General features: G+C 21.8%; 7 protein-coding genes across 7 annotated transcripts; 4 read left to right on the top strand and 3 right to left on the bottom strand. All coding sequences in view use genetic code 6, as the record gives it.

The window, feature by feature from the left end:
* Positions 1-374: 374 nt before the first annotated feature.
* Positions 375-830, top strand: TTHERM_01081740 (hypothetical protein; the record flags this gene model as incomplete). The annotated part of the gene is made up of 1 exon (XM_001030477.1): positions 375-830. One exon carries the CDS (start codon positions 375-377, stop codon positions 828-830), a length of 456 nt encoding a protein of 151 aa, XP_001030477.1.
* Positions 831-2,419: 1,589 nt separating this feature from the next.
* On the bottom strand, positions 2,420-3,578 carry TTHERM_001081739 (sperm-tail PG-rich repeat protein; the record flags this gene model as incomplete). Its single annotated transcript, XM_012797860.1, has 5 exons — positions 2,420-2,541; positions 2,596-2,739; positions 2,857-3,000; positions 3,052-3,178; positions 3,255-3,578. The coding sequence occupies 5 exons, from the start codon at positions 3,576-3,578 to the stop codon at positions 2,420-2,422; spliced, it is 861 nt and encodes a 286-aa protein (XP_012653314.1).
* Positions 3,579-4,223: 645 nt separating this feature from the next.
* On the bottom strand, positions 4,224-6,189 carry TTHERM_001081738 (hypothetical protein; the record flags this gene model as incomplete). The annotated part of the gene is made up of 3 exons (XM_012797859.1): positions 4,224-4,390; positions 4,457-4,701; positions 4,781-6,189. 3 exons carry the CDS (start codon positions 6,187-6,189, stop codon positions 4,224-4,226), a joined length of 1,821 nt encoding a protein of 606 aa, XP_012653313.1.
* An 834-nt stretch (positions 6,190-7,023) lies between these two features.
* TTHERM_01081730 (AMP-binding enzyme family protein, putative) lies at positions 7,024-9,228 on the bottom strand (the record flags this gene model as incomplete). The annotated part of the gene is made up of 3 exons (XM_001030476.2): positions 7,589-9,228; positions 7,252-7,496; positions 7,024-7,190 (listed from the first exon to the last, which is right to left on the bottom strand). Exons 1-3 carry the CDS (start codon positions 9,199-9,201, stop codon positions 7,024-7,026), a joined length of 2,025 nt encoding a protein of 674 aa, XP_001030476.2. The 5' UTR covers positions 9,202-9,228.
* A 1,427-nt stretch (positions 9,229-10,655) lies between these two features.
* TTHERM_01081720 (hypothetical protein) lies at positions 10,656-11,180 on the top strand (the record flags this gene model as incomplete). Its single annotated transcript, XM_001030475.1, has 2 exons — positions 10,656-10,998; positions 11,158-11,180. The coding sequence occupies 2 exons, from the start codon at positions 10,656-10,658 to the stop codon at positions 11,178-11,180; spliced, it is 366 nt and encodes a 121-aa protein (XP_001030475.1).
* An 892-nt stretch (positions 11,181-12,072) lies between these two features.
* TTHERM_01081710 (hypothetical protein) lies at positions 12,073-13,019 on the top strand (the record flags this gene model as incomplete). The annotated part of the gene is made up of 5 exons (XM_001030474.2): positions 12,073-12,080; positions 12,187-12,539; positions 12,599-12,749; positions 12,802-12,960; positions 13,013-13,019. The coding sequence occupies 5 exons, from the start codon at positions 12,073-12,075 to the stop codon at positions 13,017-13,019; spliced, it is 678 nt and encodes a 225-aa protein (XP_001030474.2).
* Positions 13,020-15,759: 2,740 nt separating this feature from the next.
* Positions 15,760-16,277, top strand: TTHERM_001081695 (transmembrane protein, putative; the record flags this gene model as incomplete). Its single annotated transcript, XM_012797858.1, has 2 exons — positions 15,760-15,885; positions 16,086-16,277. The coding sequence occupies 2 exons, from the start codon at positions 15,760-15,762 to the stop codon at positions 16,275-16,277; spliced, it is 318 nt and encodes a 105-aa protein (XP_012653312.1).
* Between the last annotated feature and the right edge of the window lie 661 nt (positions 16,278-16,938).

The following is a 16,938-nucleotide window of genomic DNA, read 5'->3' as shown; positions in this document are numbered from 1 at the left end:
AATTAGATTTTGATTATTCAATAAAGGTATTTATAATAGCTAATAATGATCAGTTAAAAATATTAAATAAAAGAAGTATTAAACTGATAATAAAAGAATATATTTTGCTATTATATTTATTTATAATACCTGACTTTTGTTTGATTCCAAAGAAATTTTAAATAAATTTTATGTGGTTATCTTGCCAGAATATATTATGTTTTTCTTTTGTGTTACAGATATAAAAGAAAATAATTATAAAAGTAAGTAAATAAGTAGTAATAAATTCAAAAAGCAATTGGTTGAAATATTAGTTTCTTTATTCAATTATTTATAAAACTTAATTAATAAAAATATCTCAAAAAAAAATCTGAAAAGAAGATAACTAATTATCCATGAAATCAATTATCTTAGCTGTTGCTTTGATCGCTATTGTTAGCGCCTAGACCTACAACTTCACTGTTTCTTAAGGCTGCAACCCCAAATACTGCTAAAGAAATTTCTGGACCTTTAATAACACTTAAGCTTCTATGGACTGCCCAGTTGTAGGTGAAGGAAAGGCTTATTTATCTAATCCTACTATGTCCCCCAGCGAGATGACCTTATAAATTGCCACACTTAACAAATTAGGAAAACCCTAAAATGTCTTTGTCCCTCTTAAAGTTAACTTCGTTAACATTGAAGCTGAATTCGATCACAACACTACTTTCTCCATCTAAAATTGCTAAGAAGCTTGGGCCTCATAAAACATTCCTTTGTGCAAAAACCACACATTTGTTGGAATCAGAAAGTAAAACAACACAGTCTTAGGTAACTGTACCTTCGGATTAGATGCTGTTAGTCCCTTCTGAAAAATAAAAAAAATGATTAATAAAAATATAATATAAATAGTAAATAATATATCTTACAATTATATGTTTAATCATGTTTTTTTTTAAATATGACAAAAGCAAAATTAATAAATTTATTCAATTCCTTTTTTCCTCATTTTTAAAATAAATAAAAAGATATCAAATAATCCTTGTGCAAAACAAAAAGTATAGTAAGCTTATTCTGTAAAGATAAAATTTATAAGTGTTGTCTTTCAAATGTAGTAACAATAAAAGAAAAGTGTAATGTATTTATTTAGTAATTGGGGGTTTATTTAAATAATCTTGAATATTGTTTGAATATTTGTGGAAAAAGGTAAAAGATATTTCTACTTGAAGCAAAAACTAAATTAATAAAAGAAATGACCATCAGAAAAATATTTGTAAGAATGAATATCCAAATTAAATTGCTTAATTAAATTTAATGGTCATAAAATTCTTTTTAATAGTTTATCATGTGCCTATCAAAAATTTTTTGACAAAATCTTGTGCATAAGAAAATAAATAATTTGTTAATTAAATCATATTGTCTAAAGCATAATCCTTGTTTTTTAATGAAAATTTAAAAAATGGTTTTAAATAATCTTTTAGTTATGAGAGAAACAATGAATATTCAAGTACATAATTATTTTTATTTTACTGTTAATACATGCTTAGAAGTAATTTATAGTATTTAAAATAATATTTTTTAATATAAATCAAATTTAATATTTTTTTTTTCATGTTTAAAATTTAAAATATATTTATTAATAAATAACTCAAACTTCTTTTTTTAAATAAAATTAATTTATTGTAAAATTTCATAACTAAACAATCCTTTTCTGCTTGAGTAAAACAAAATAATATTAGTATTTTATTTTCTAATAAGTATGTTTTTTAGGGTGACCCTTCTTTTATTCCTTAAATGTTTTGTGGATACTAAAAGCAAAATACTCTTTATTTTTTTAATTAGTTTTAGCTTAGGTGATTAACAAAATCAATACTGTTTAGACTAATTGAACCTTAAAAAAGGTATTCTCAAAGATAAAAAATTTATAAATTTTATATTATTCAGATTTAATACATTATTTAAAAAAATTTTCTTAAATCTTTTAATAATTAACACCTTTGTTCAAAAAAAATCCAAAAATTTTTTGAGTGAAAATTAAGGAAATTTGTCAAATTTTAAAAATTGATATCAATTAAAATAAGTGTTATGTAATAAATCAATTTATAAAATAAAATTCTCAAGTCAATAGTAATTTGAAACAATTATTTTTCTATTATTATTTTATAAAATATATATTATTTTTTTAATTATTTTTTAATTTATGTCTTTCAGAATGTTAATATTTCTTATTAAATTGAAATTAAAATAAAAATATATCAAATAATATTCTAAAAATTAATATTTGATTTTCATTCAACAATAGAGAAAACAAATTAACTAAATAACATATACTAATTTGTACAAATTAATTATAAATGGAAAAATGCTTTAAATAAAATTGTGTAGCATAAATTATTATTAGATATATTTATAGTACTCACTTGTTTTTAATATAATTTTAATTTGTAATATTTTCTTTCATTCATTATGTTGCTTAAACACTAGGAGTAGAATAAGTTCTCCTCATTCTAAATTATGATTTTGGTCTATCGTAATCTCCATCACCAAATTCTGTATAAACTCTATATGAACCTGGTCCAGGCACTTTTATTAATGAATAAATGAATAATTTGGAAAATTATGCAGAATTTAAATTACTTGGCTATTTAGAAATTTAAAATACATTTCTATTTTCAGTAGTAAATCTTGTTCCTGAAATACTTCTTTATCTTGAGTTTATATATTATCCAACTTATTTTTGTTTTTCATCATTATATTATCCAGGTCCAGGAGTGGAACATCCTAAATAATAAATTAATAATAAAGCTTTAAAGTAATAAACGAATAAATTGATAATTATTAATTAATTTTATATTTATAATATATTTCTTTTAATAAATATGGCTTAATTTCATTTACTTTAATTAGAGAATCTTTTAGAATGAGGTATGGCATAACCTTAATACTTTTTCATTGTAGAGAGTACTATTTATTTTGGGTCTATTGGGTTTATTTAATTGTATGATCCAGGTCCTGGATATGGTGCTTTGATGTTCCACATGGCTTTTTATATTAATGAGTCATTATAATGATTTATTGAAAAATAGTATTTACATTAAGTTTAGTTCTTCGACATCATAGTGTATCCTTTATTTGCTAATTTTTCAAAGTCAGATTTGATTAAATATTGTCCCACGCCTGGAGCTCCTTGATTGTTAAACATATTTCCAAATTTTGTTTTCTATTTTTTATCATAATATTTATTAGAGTGGCTTGGAATGATTGTCTAATTTAAATTTAAATAAATTATATTTTACATCTCGACCATTTTTAAAGCTAACTCCTCTCTATTTTTATAGTGAATCTTCGAAGTATGATTTTATAATATAGTCTTAAGGGCTTGGAATAGTTTTATCAGCATTTGAAATTGGAACTTTTTATCCTGATCCCATTAATGCTGATCTTTTGTCTTTTACATTAGGAAGATCATAAAATGCTTAAGCACAAGCTGGTTTTTAGTATATGAATCTTTTTGCTTTGGTAAATGAATAAAGCTGTTTTGTATTAGAATTATTTATCACTTCATGATTTAATTTGAGATTTCCTTCATAAAGAGAGGAATTATACTTTGTATCAGACATTTTGTGCTAACTCTCGATCTATCTATTTATATATTTACTATAAAATTAATCAATTAAAAATAAATAGGTATCTCAAATATTACTAATTTATTAAATAGTTTGCTTTATTTGATAATGTATTTATGTCTGTTAATTGAATTATTTACATTATAAATAAAGGATAAAAATTAAATAAAACACAATTTATTAACCATCCAACTATTTGCACACTCAACCATATAATTATAATTTATTATATCCTAACATTCAAGTTATTTATAAATTTCATTACTAAGATAACAAACTAAATATTATTTTTTTTACTTTATTCAAAATTAATTATTAAAATGAGTCACATTAAAGTATTTATTTATTGTAAATCCTCATTAATTAAATTAATTAAGACATGTCCCTTTTTTTTTTTTCTTAAAATAGGGATAATTTATTTTATTAAAATAAAAATAAAATTAAGGGAATGATAAAAAAATTAGGTTATTACTATTTTTGTTTGAATATGATTCTAGAAATAAAAATTGAAATCTTAAAATATTATTTTTTATAGTTTTATTTTTATTTAAAACACAAATTTAATAAAAATTACTTACTATTAATTTATCTGTTTGAGTTTACCAAATTAATTTATAAAAAATTAAATAAAAATTATTTTCATAAAATTGAATTTATGAACATAGACGAAAATATTCTTTTATCTACTTAACTTAAATTTTGTTAACTTTAATATCTTTGCAAAAATAAACCTATTTGTTAACTTTGTAGTTCCTCAGATTGTTAAATAATATTTTGTTATTCTAAATGACTCTTCTAATTCTCAACTTTATAAATAAAAAATTTAATAAAATATTAAATTTAGAACAGATGCAAAAAATAAATTTAACTACTATTTTCAATAGTTGCTTTTGTTTATTTGTCTAACTTTAAGCCTAAAAATTCATGTGAATAACCTACTAATTGTAATGCAGCAAATTAATCTTTGCTAAGAAGCATCATCATAGCTTTTTTCAGTAGTTAAATATCTTTGTAGAGTTTATAAAAATCTAAACTCTCAAAAACTTGTTTTTCTATTTTATCCATCATTTATTTGTTCAACCCACATGATTCAAGAAATTTATTTTTACAAAATAATCTATAAAATTTAAATTAATTAATATTATTTTAAAATAAGTTATTTTTAGAAAATCAAAGAAAATAAATTAAATATCTACCTTATTTTGAAAAGCTAATTTTTTACTTTTTCATTTACTTTTTAATTTGAAAAGGCAGTTAGTCTTTAATTTATTATTTAATTAAAATTGCAATCATTTTTAGTTCTACTTTAATTATTTGTTTCATCTTGTTTACTGTTTTTATTATGACTTTTCAAATAAATACTTCTAGTAATTTCATTTTTCTGTGAAGTTTAACATAATGATAAATTACTTTAATAACTATTATCTTTTTTTAGACTATAGCTTTAATAACTTTTCAAAGGAGGAGATTATTTGTTAGGTTTAGTAAATACTTAACTAAGCTCTTGGTGAGGCTAAAAAAGTACATTTGAGATAGATACTTGATTATCTTAAAGAAGTTAATTGTGCTATTTGCTGCAGCTTTGTTTTGAATCATAGCTCTAACCTTTTCTAAAAACTGACTAACTGCTTAAATGTTTGAATTACGGGATTAAAATTTGTTAATTGTTTTCAATTCCTTCATTCGCTGTCAACAAACTTTTATCAACCTAATTTAGCAAAATATCTTCATTAAACTGAGCTATGTTCCTATTTTTAAGAATTTTTTGGTATGTTTCTTAGTAAGAGTTTTATAAAACCAGTAAAAAGATGTCTTGTCTTATAAGGCGTTGGGCAATTGCTCTACAAATAACCCCCAAAATCATAAGTAATGCAAAAAAGCTATTGCAAAGAGCTAATATTTCAGTAAAAGGTGGATATTCGATATTAAAATATTAAACGTTTTCGTCAACGTCGACAGTTACTAAAGATATCATTTTTTTACCCGTTTCTCTAACATAAGATTTATAATCTAGAGATGATGAACCAAATTAAACAGATATTGGAGAAGAAAATGAGCTTTCTGATTGAAGAAAAAGACCTTCTTTAATTGAAGTAATCTATTTTTTTACCTTTAACTCTGCTAATGTTAAATAATTCCCTAATGAAGCTAATCTATTGTTAATATATCCTATTTCTACTTCTTTTGAAGTAGTGTTATACTAAGAAATTTACAACCTAAAATTCAAAGTGTTTTATGTATTTGCTAAATATTTATCTATTTCACTTGGATCTGCACAATTATCAGGCACAAAGGTTTTATAGATATCAGTATCTTAACATCTGTAAGAAAAAATGATTAATTCAGAGAAAACATTATTTTTGTTTCCAATTTTTATGTTTAAATAAGGGTTTTTTGAATAATCTACACAATAATAGCCATTTAACTATGGATTTTTACAATTAACTACATCTAGTTACTAATATCCATTATAACTACTGTTTCGATAAAAATAAAATGCCAAAAACACGATAAACGTTTTGTTTTGGCTATATTGCTACGTAATTAAATCTTAATTAAATTGTGGAGCTAACTAAAACCCAAAAAAATCATTGCTTAAAGGCATATCTACAACTTCATTACTTATAAAATTTTATGATCTAAATTTTGGATCAATTTAGTTGCTAAAATAGAGCTAAGATAGGTAAACAAAGTAAAAAAGAGTCAAGGAAAATATTAAAATACTTATAAAAATCCCAAAGCGAGTCTATTTTTTATTTGGCAAACTTCCATTTAATTAAATAGATTGCGAAAACAAATCAAAATATCTTAATATTGTAATCATTAGAATATCCTTCAATTTTTTTAGATTATCTCTACTTTCTATTTTTCTTTTATTTTAATTAAGAGTAAAAACCTTTAAAAAATCAAATTAAACATTCAAATGATATTAAAAAGCTATTAAATCATACATATTTTTTAATTTATTAAAAATAAATAATTTATTGAATATGAAACAGGTAAGAAATCAATAAAAAATTATCATAGCTTTTTAAAAGTAATAGAGTGGTCAAAAAAAAATTTGATTAATAATTAATCTTTTTAAAAAATAAAATTTAGATTATTTTTATAAATAAATTTAACAAATAAAAATAATTATCTTTTAAATTATATTATTACATATTATCAATCTATCTTTATTAATTTCAATTTTAACATATTTTTAGGAAGTTTTTGTTGTTTAAAAGGTTATTTTTAATCCAGATATTTTAGGGGGGTTGAATGGTAGAAGTATTAAAAAATCTTTAAATAAAAATATAGCAATCATATTTTTAGGTATATTTAATATAATTAAATATTTAAGACAGATATATAAAGTTTAAAGTATAGTATATATTTTATTTGCAAGTGTAAAATTGATAAAGGCTTACAAAAAAATTAAACTAAAAAAGTAAGTAGATCATACAATTTAATTTATACACATAGACGAATATATTCTTTTATCAATTTAACTTAGATTTTATTATTTTTAATACCTCTACAGAAATAAGTTTACTTATTAGCTTTACAGCTCTTCATACTATTAAATAACGAACTGTTACTCTAAATAACTCTTCTAAAATCGATCTTATTTGATAATTAGAAAATGTTAAATTTATATCAAATATTCTTAATGAAAATAATTTACCATTTAATAATGTTTAGTTTATTTCTCTATCTAAATTAAACCCTAGAAATTCATGCGAATAACCTACTAATTTTAAAGCAGCAAGTTAATCTTTACTAAAAAGAATCATAATAGCTTTTTTCAAAAACAAAATATCTTTATAAACCTTGTAAAAATCTTAACTTGATAAAACTTCTTTTTCTATTTTTTCCACCATTTACTTATTTAATCCTTAAGATTCAAGGAACTTATTTCTACTAAATAACCTTTTTTATCAATTAAAAGTTAAAATAAAATTTTTAATTTTTTATTAAAATTATTTTTTTTAGATAATTAATTGATAATATAAATAAATTACCTTGTTTTGAAAAGTAAGTTTTAAACTTTATGCTTAATACTATTATTTTGAAATGATAATAGCATTTACTTTATTGTATGAATATAAGTGTTATTTTTATTTGCATCTTCCACTAATTCCTACTTTAAATTTTAGGATTAGCTTTTTTAGTAAAAGCTGTTATCCTACAACTTCTTTACTTTTTGATTCTAAGATTAATTAATAAAATTTCTTTTTAAAATATTCTTTTTAACATTTAAAAGAGGAGAATCTCTATTAATCTTATTTTTGATATCACTTTAATCTAAATTAGTCTAAAAAAGTACATTAGATTAAGATATAGAGCTTTAATTGTCTAAAATAGATAAATTTTGTTAAGGGCTTGAGCCTTATTTTTGGTCAATACTAAAACCCTATTTAAAAACAGACAAACTTTTTAATTCTTTAAAAATTGGAATTTGTATTTTTTAATCCGATTCAGTAGCTTCATTTTCATCTAAAAATATACTTTTAGATCTCTAAATTGGTTAAATGTCGTTTTTAAATTCTATTAATTTGCAATTTTTAAGAATTTTTTAGTATGTTTCCAAATAAGTATTTTATAAAAACAATAAAAATATATCTTATCTGATTATACGTAAGGCAGCCATTTTACAAATGACTCCTAGGATCATAAGTAATGAAAAAAAGCTATTGCAGAGTGCTAAAACCTCTGTATAAGGTGGGTATTAAACAAACGAATACTCAACATTTTCATCAGCATCTACAACTACTATAGATATCATTTTTTGGCCAGTCTGTTTAACATAAGATTTATAATCTAAAGATGATGAAGCAAATTGAGCAGTTATTGGAGAAGAAAAGATGCTTTCTGATTAAATAAAAAATCCTTCTTTAACTGATGTAATCTACTTTTTCATCTTAAGCTCAGCTAATGTTATAAAATTACCTAAAGCAGGAAGTCGGTTATTAACATAGCTTACTTCTACTTATTTTGAAGTAATATTAATCTAAGAAACTTATATTTTAAAATTCAAAGTGTTATGTAAACTAGACAAATAACTTTCAATCTCATAGGGATCTGCACAATTATCAGGGACAAATTATTTCAAATTATCAGTATCTTGACATCTGTATGGATAAATTATTAATTCAGAAAAAAGACTTTTTCTATGACTGATTGTAATGTTTAGATTAGGAGCTCTTGAAAAATCTATGCAGTAAAAACCCTCTAACTCTGGATTTTAGCATTTCACAACATCTAATTATTAACTTTTAAAAGTACTACTATTTCTCTATTAATAAAATGCTAAGAAAACAATATATGTTTTATTTTTACTGTCTTATTCTTAAATGAGATTCTAACCAAATTAAGGAGCTAGCTAAAATCCAAAAGTATCATCACTCAATGTAATATTAACAACATCATTTGTGACAAAATTTTATGATCTAAATTTAGGATCTATTTAATTACTAAAGTAGAGCTAAGAGAGATAAGTAAAATAAAAAAGAGTTGAAACAAATATAAAAAAACTTAGAGTAATCCCAAGACTCGTCTTCTTTTTTTAAGAAGAATCTCCATTAAATTAAATTGGTTAAGAAAAAATATCAAAATATTTAAGAAGTTCAATCATTTTCAGTTTCTACTTTGCTTATTAATCAAATTTTAATTAATACTTTTACTAAATTTTCTTTGTTTTTTTGTAAAACAATTGATCAAAAGAAATTAGCTTTATTAATAAGATTTATGAAATAAATAAAAACAATTATATTGAGCAATAGAATAGTAGAATAAAAATTTTTAAAAAAATTACCAAAGAAAGCAGAAAAGAATTTAAAATTAATAAAACCTGATATTCACCAAAATAACATAATATTAAAAAAGTTGAATATTTTTATTACAACAATTTAATCAAATATTTTTTATTAGTTAATAATTCAGCTAGCTAACTAATTTATATTTTATGAGTAATAATTATGTGTTATAAAAGTTAATTGTAGTTCTGTAAATCTTTTTTATTTCCACTATATTATACTAGCCCTTAAAATTTTAAATATAAATATATTCATTAAATAGAATGTAATTATCTTTATGGTTGTTCCCTATCTTAAATCTCTCAGAGGTTTAAAAATTATTATATTTACTTATAAAAGAGTTTATTATTAAATATTTGTGTTTTTTTGGAAAAAAGTCAGATAAGATTAAATAAAATATTTTAAATTGAAAAATTAAAAAACCTTAATCATTATTTTATAATAGTAATTTCTTTTATATTTTCTGATTAAAATTAAAGAAAACTAAAATTGAAAATTTGAATTTTTAAGAAAATAATTATTTAGACCATTTCATAATATTAATTACTAGTTAATTTTTTAAACTCTTTTGCTTACATCTTAAAAAAGAAAAAATTTATCATACTTTTTTTGATTTTCTTATATCCCAATAAAGCTAAAAAGGAAATTAAATATAAAAGAAATTTGGTTATCTAAAATAAATTCCATTAAAACTTGAATCTTGTTTATTAACAAGACCCTTACTGTATTAAAAAATTAATAAACTTTTTAGTTTTAAGATAAAAGGATTAAATATTTCTATTATTTTTATAGTTTTTTTGCAATATTTATCTAATTTTAATCAACATTTTAGACTTAATCCATATTTTTGTAAAAGAAAAAATATTTCTAGATTTGAATAATAAAATATTTTGGTAGTATAATAATTATTTTAATTATTTTTTATATTTTATGTTTTAATTCAATAAACTTAAATCTTTTATCATATTTTAAGTAATAATATGATGATAATATTGTATAGTTACAAAAATAAAACTTTAAATATCAAAAATAACATATTTTATTATTTTCTGGTTACAATTTATCATATTTATTGTTCTTACATTTTTAAATTATTAAAAAAATTAATTTCAAGAAATAAATGTAATCTATAATTTCAGTGTTTTAACCTTCGTATTAATTAAATGTACTTAACCTTTTGAATTATTTTAATAATTTAAATAAAAAATATATAAATAAATAAGTATTGTAGAAAATAATTAAATTTTGTATCTTTAAAAAAGTGTGAGGATATATGGCTATCTAAATAGCAGTGATTATATTTTTTTTGATTTTAGTCAAAATTAGTTGCAAGTGTGATTAAAAATTAGATTGCTTTGACTAGAGAGTTAGTAAATGCGTTTAAATTGATGGAGTAGAATTTATTGGAAGAGAAATGAAAAATGGGTACTGCGTGACTGACTCTATATAATACGATAAAATTGATTTTTGCATCAGTAAATAAGAAAATGTATGCATAACTTAGGATAGAAAAAGTTGTGTAAAAATATAGAAATCTAAAAACATAGTTGCAATTACTGAAGAAGGTATCTGTATAGGAATATATGAAAATGCTTCATAATAAAGCAGGCCTTTGAGTAATTTAATTATCTATTTATTACTATCTTTTTCTAATGAAACCATCTTTTGGTTAAAAAGTTTTCAGGTATATTAAGGATGGATATTGCTAAGACTAGTATGGATTTATTAAAATCGGTCTTTAGAAAAGAATTTAAAACTTTAATAATCTTTGTTAGGATCTATCAATATAAAAATGTGATCAATTGTAAGATTAATTTAGAAAATTTATATTACATTTATTTTAATTAAAAATAGTGGATATTGTTTTTCAATACTCAATAATTAGTGTATAAAGAAAATAGAAGCGTTTGTAAACTAATATTTATTATTTTTAATTTCAATTACATTAACCTGAAAACTTTTTAGGGGACAACCATCGAAGGAATATGTGTGATTGAAAATTAATATTATAATCAAATGATATAGTGTAATATTACACACTGCAAATCTAAAAACAAATTTAACTAATATGCTTGCATAAGATATGAGTCACCTGAAATTAGAGTAAATTCCTATTGATCTTTCATTTTTTAAATAAAAATATGTATGATAGGGTAGAACTAGTATGAATGAATGTATTAAGGAAGGCTATTATTTTTCAAGTGATAATTTTATAAATTGTAAGCCTTAATATTGTGTTCATAACATAAATAATGAGGCAGCTTGTATTCTCATTAATGATCCTCTTTATCCTGATATTAGAGTAATTATAAATAATAAAAATTGTTTTTAAATAATTATTTTAACAATAGGCAAAAGATTAAAGTGGAAAATGTCTTTTAGGATTATAATTATAATAATAAATCTATTCTAATAAAAAAAGAATTCTGATTGACTGTAGCAGCTAGTAGATTTCTTTAATTATTAATTCCTAAATAATTTATTTTTTATTATTAGAACTTGTCTAATTGGTGCAACTAGTACATAGATTGGCAGTTCTTTACTAGCTGTTGGATAAGATGGTAGCGGTAATTGTGTTGGTTTAAATTAAGCTACTACTTGGTAAACTTTTATTTTTTTAATTTATCAAAATCTACAAGCAAAAATTCTAATTAATTAAAAAATAGTTTATATTTTCTTTAAGGAAAAAAATGAGAGAGTGAAAATTGATAAATATTTGAAATTTATTTTTATTTGATTTATTTTAAAAATAATACATTAATATATCTTAACATAATAATTTTAATTTTAAAATAAATAAATAGTTGTAGTTCTAAAATTTAAAATATATGTTACGATCCTTCAAGTTAAGTATGTAAGTAATTAGATAATAGTTCTTTATATGGATATTGTGTTAATAATGGAAATTGCTAATAAATCGATATTAATTAATTTATTGGTAGAGACACAAACTTTAATTGCTTAACAAGTTTACAGTAATTAAATCTTGGATAAACAATTTAATACTGTTTTAATGATCCTCAAAGTATTTGCCAAAAAAGTGATCAAACTAGTTGTGTAAAATATTAAGATAATTACTAAATATACCTAGGATATATAAGTGGGACAGGATTTTGTGCTTAACAAAACTAAAAAACTTCAAATATATAATTATAATGTAAAATTTAATATATTTAATTTATCTATTTAAAAATTTATTTTTTATTTTAAAAATAGAAATTACAAACCTAAATCCTAATTTCTGTTAAGATGAAAATTTTTAAATTGTTTAAATATAAATACCATATGTTGGCAGGGAAACAAATTACTCTAAATGCCTAAAAGTTAATAGTTAAGCTAATTCTTTGATTGAATTTTGTATTTCAGGGTAAAATATATCATTCTAATTTACTTTATTTATTATATTTAATGATGAATAGATATTGTATTTGGAACAACACATGCTAGTAAATAGGATTTGATAAAATTAATATTTCAAAATTATCTAATCTATAATGTGCCCCTCAATAGCAGCCTGGAGCTATTGAATGTGGTTATAGATATTTAAATGTTTGCATGCTTAATTAAATGTGTTATTGGTTAACAAATAATAATCCACAATTCTCAGTAATATTCTTTTAAATTATTTAGTTTTTGACAAAAAATAAAATAATATTTTTAGGGAGTCGATTAGAATGGAAATTGCATTGCTTTGAATCAATATGTTCCTAGTAATTTTTTTTTAATTAAAAATAAATAAATTTATTTATTTATTAATTCTATTTAAGACCTTTTGAAATGTGCCCAAAATAATTGTTATAAAACATTAAATAATTAAAACGCTTGTTTCAATTTTGATGGCTCATAAGGAGCTGTTGGGATAGATTCTAATGGAAAATGTTTAAATTTTGGATAAACTACAGCAATTCGGTAAAAAATCAATTTTATTTTTTTCTTTTATCTCTTTTCTAAATTTTTTTAATTAAAAGTTGTTTTTAAGATAATACAATATGTTTTGCTAACAACGCTTGTTATTAAACTATCACATACGGTTGTATTCTTAATGGTAAATGCTTTTAATACTCTTTGAACTAATATATTGGTAGAGACACATAGCTATAGTGTTTAACAAGCTATTAGTAGGTAACTTAGGTAGAAAGCTGCTTTAATGATTAAAAAAACGTTTGTCTTGTTGATTAAACCTCGGTTTAGTTTTGTGTTGTTTATATGAATGATCCAACATATTTAGGATATATTGTTCAGAGTAAATAATGTGCTGTTTAAGATTAAGTTACGATATAATAAGGCACTTTAGCAGGTAAAATTAAATTATTACTTCTAGCTTCAATTTATTTTTAAATTATTAGATTTGGTAAATTTAAGATAAGATTATTGTTAAGATACCGATGGATATATCAGATAACTTGATGGTAATTAATATGTAGGTGTAGATAAAAGTAAATATTAGTGTTTAGAGATAAATCAGTAAATAACTTAACCTATTTAATGTTATACTGGGTAATAATATTAATCTATTTAAATTTTATTATATTCATTTTGTTTTATTAATTTAAGATTCTGCATTATATCTAATTAATATTGCTAAAAATATGACTCTACTTATGTAGGAAAAAATATTTAGCATTAGTGTTTGAAATAAGGAGAAAAAATAAGTATTGAATGTACAAAAGATTATTGTATAGATTTAATTTAGAGCTGTTGTGTTTAAATAAATGACAATGATCCTTAATAATCTGTAAAATTTTTTAAATGTTTCATTAAAAATAAAAATTGATATTTGTATTTAGGGTGTATAGAACAATTTCAAATGCGCTGTATCAGGTTAGTACTACAGCTCTTGTAAATTTTTTTAGTAATTAAGCTTAAGTAAATCAAATAAATTATTTAATAGTAAAATAGTAATGTTCTCAAAATTATTGTATACAGATATAACAACAACCAAGTTATATGGAAGGTTGTTTTCTTTTCGATGCTGTTCTACAGAGAGTTGGAATAGATTAAGATGGGTATTGCCTTTAGAAAGACTAACCAAATGCAGTTAGGTATTTAATTTAGAATTTTAAATTGAATAATAATAACTTTATAAAATAATTAGGTGTATGAAGGGATAATTTTGCCTAAATTAGCAAAATGAAAATCAGTGTCAATAGTTATTACTTTCATATGATAGTAATAGATTTGCAAGGCAAAAAGATACACAATATTGCTTACCATATTTGGATCCTAATAAATTAGGAGATGAAATTGAAACATGTGTTTCAAGCACATGTTTGTACACTGATTCGTTTTTAGGATAATATTGCTTAATTCAAGGATATATTTATAATGGAGACCTGATTGTTGGGACTGATATTAACTAAGGTTGTATTATTTAAGATGAAATCACTACAAATAGTAAATTTTAAAACTTTTAGTCAAATAAAAACTTTATTTGCATTAACAGAAATAGAATCATGTTATGGATTGACATATTGTATCCTTGATGTTGGGTAACATAAAATAAGCATTAATATTAACATAAAATAATTTGAAATTTTTATCTTTTCTTTAGAGGTGGATACAAATGTTAATAACTCTAAGAAAGTGACCCGATATATCCTGATCTTATTTACAAAGCAAAGAAAACTGATTAAACCTGTTAGGATTTGAATTAGCGTAAATATATTATATTAATTAAATAAAAATAAATTACTATTCCGAATTAAATAAAGCTAATAGTATGGGATGTTTAAGTGGCTAATACTGTATCAATACTTAAAACTAAAATTAGTGTTAATAAATGGACCCTAATAACCCATAGATGGTAGGGAGAAGTGAGGACAATTAGCAGTGTATATAAGAAGGAGTCCCAGGCGCAAGTGCTTGTACTGATGGCTATTGCTTATTAAATGGAGAATGCTAGCGCTTATCCCCTGAATATCCAGGCAAAGAGAATGGTACGTATAGTTGCTTATTACCATAATCTGAAGGTTAATATGGAGCATCTATATGTTATCAAATAGGGTTATCCTTTTGTTTTTTAACTTATTTGTTTAATTAATTTTAATTTTATATAACTAGTTTTTGTTTAATGGAAAATAAGAAAACTAAAAATTATTATTGTGTAAAGCTAGACTACAACAATCCAAATGCAATAGGTAAGTATTAAAATATATCATTAAATTATAAATAAAATAATTTTAATAGGTCAAATGAAAGATACATAGTTTTGCTTGAAATAAGGAATGCCTACAGCTGTAAATTTGAACCTTTAAAAAAATAAGATTTAAAATTATTTATTAAAAAGGTGATGTGTGATTTTAAAAAATATTGTATTGATCCTTCTAAGCTTTCATGCATATTGATAGATCTTACTTAAGGTGTTTGTATTGATAAAAATGGATTCTGTTCTTAAAGTGGATAATGTAGCAATTGTGAAATTAGCTAATGCTTATCAAGTAGCGCTTCAAATACCTGCTAAGATCTTGTGTTACCATCTAAATATTAATGCAAAGATATTAACGGTAAATTATTTTCACTATATCCATTTTTATCAAGATAATCATTACTAATTCTTATTATATTTATAATTAAATTTATTATATTGATAACTAATAATAATTTTCTAAAATATTTTATAAAAATGAATGTAAAATATTTTGAATTTTATAAATTATAAATAAGATAAATAATATATTTTAATTAATATTTATATATAACTTAGGCATATGTCAAAGTTTAGAATCTTCTAATTGTTATATTTGCCCAACTGGTTATTGTTTAATCGATAATATGTGTAAAGGTTCCACTGAATTATTAAAGTTAGTTTAAGATAAATCATGCTTTATATATGAACCAAAATCAAATTCATGCATACTTAATAACTTAAATGTTCCAAATCAAATAGGAAATATGAATTGTATGAATAGTTAGTCATTCTGCTAAGATATATCTATTAATAATCATAATTGCCTAGAATGCCCTATATATTATTTCAATCCTGGGAATTAAAAATGTTATAACTTAGAATAAAAATTACAACTTTCTCCAATACCTCAACAATTAAGTTTTGATATGAACTTAATTTATATCAAATAAGACTGTTATGATAATTAAAATTGTATTTTAAATCCATTACTCAAATGTCCTAAAGGGTATAAAATTAAAATAATTTAATAAATTAATAATAATCAGTTTTTATAAAATATTTTAGATGCTATTCTTGTAATTCTCCTACATTCTGCACTTAATGTATAGAAGGATATTTTTTGTATCAGTAAGGATCAAAATAATAAACATGTATATAATGCTCATAGATGATATTATAAGATTTAAGTCTGAAGCCATACTACAACAAAATACCAATATACGAGTGTTTAGATTGCTCTTCAGAATATGGAATATGGTAAAAATTAAAAAATGTAATAATAATAACTATATAAACTTGATTATTATAAATCAATAGGTAATAGAGCTAATCTCAATATAAAACTTGTACTAACTTTAAAATTTCATTAGACGATGTGTTGCAAATCTAATTATCAAAATAATAAGCACTCAATTATAAAGTTCAATAA

The sequence above is a fragment of the Tetrahymena thermophila genome (genome assembly GCF_000189635.1).
Source record: "Tetrahymena thermophila SB210 genomic scaffold scf_8254629, whole genome shotgun sequence".
Classification (NCBI taxonomy): Eukaryota; Ciliophora; class Oligohymenophorea; order Hymenostomatida; family Tetrahymenidae; genus Tetrahymena; species Tetrahymena thermophila.
This window is presented reverse-complemented; position numbering and strand designations above follow the sequence as displayed.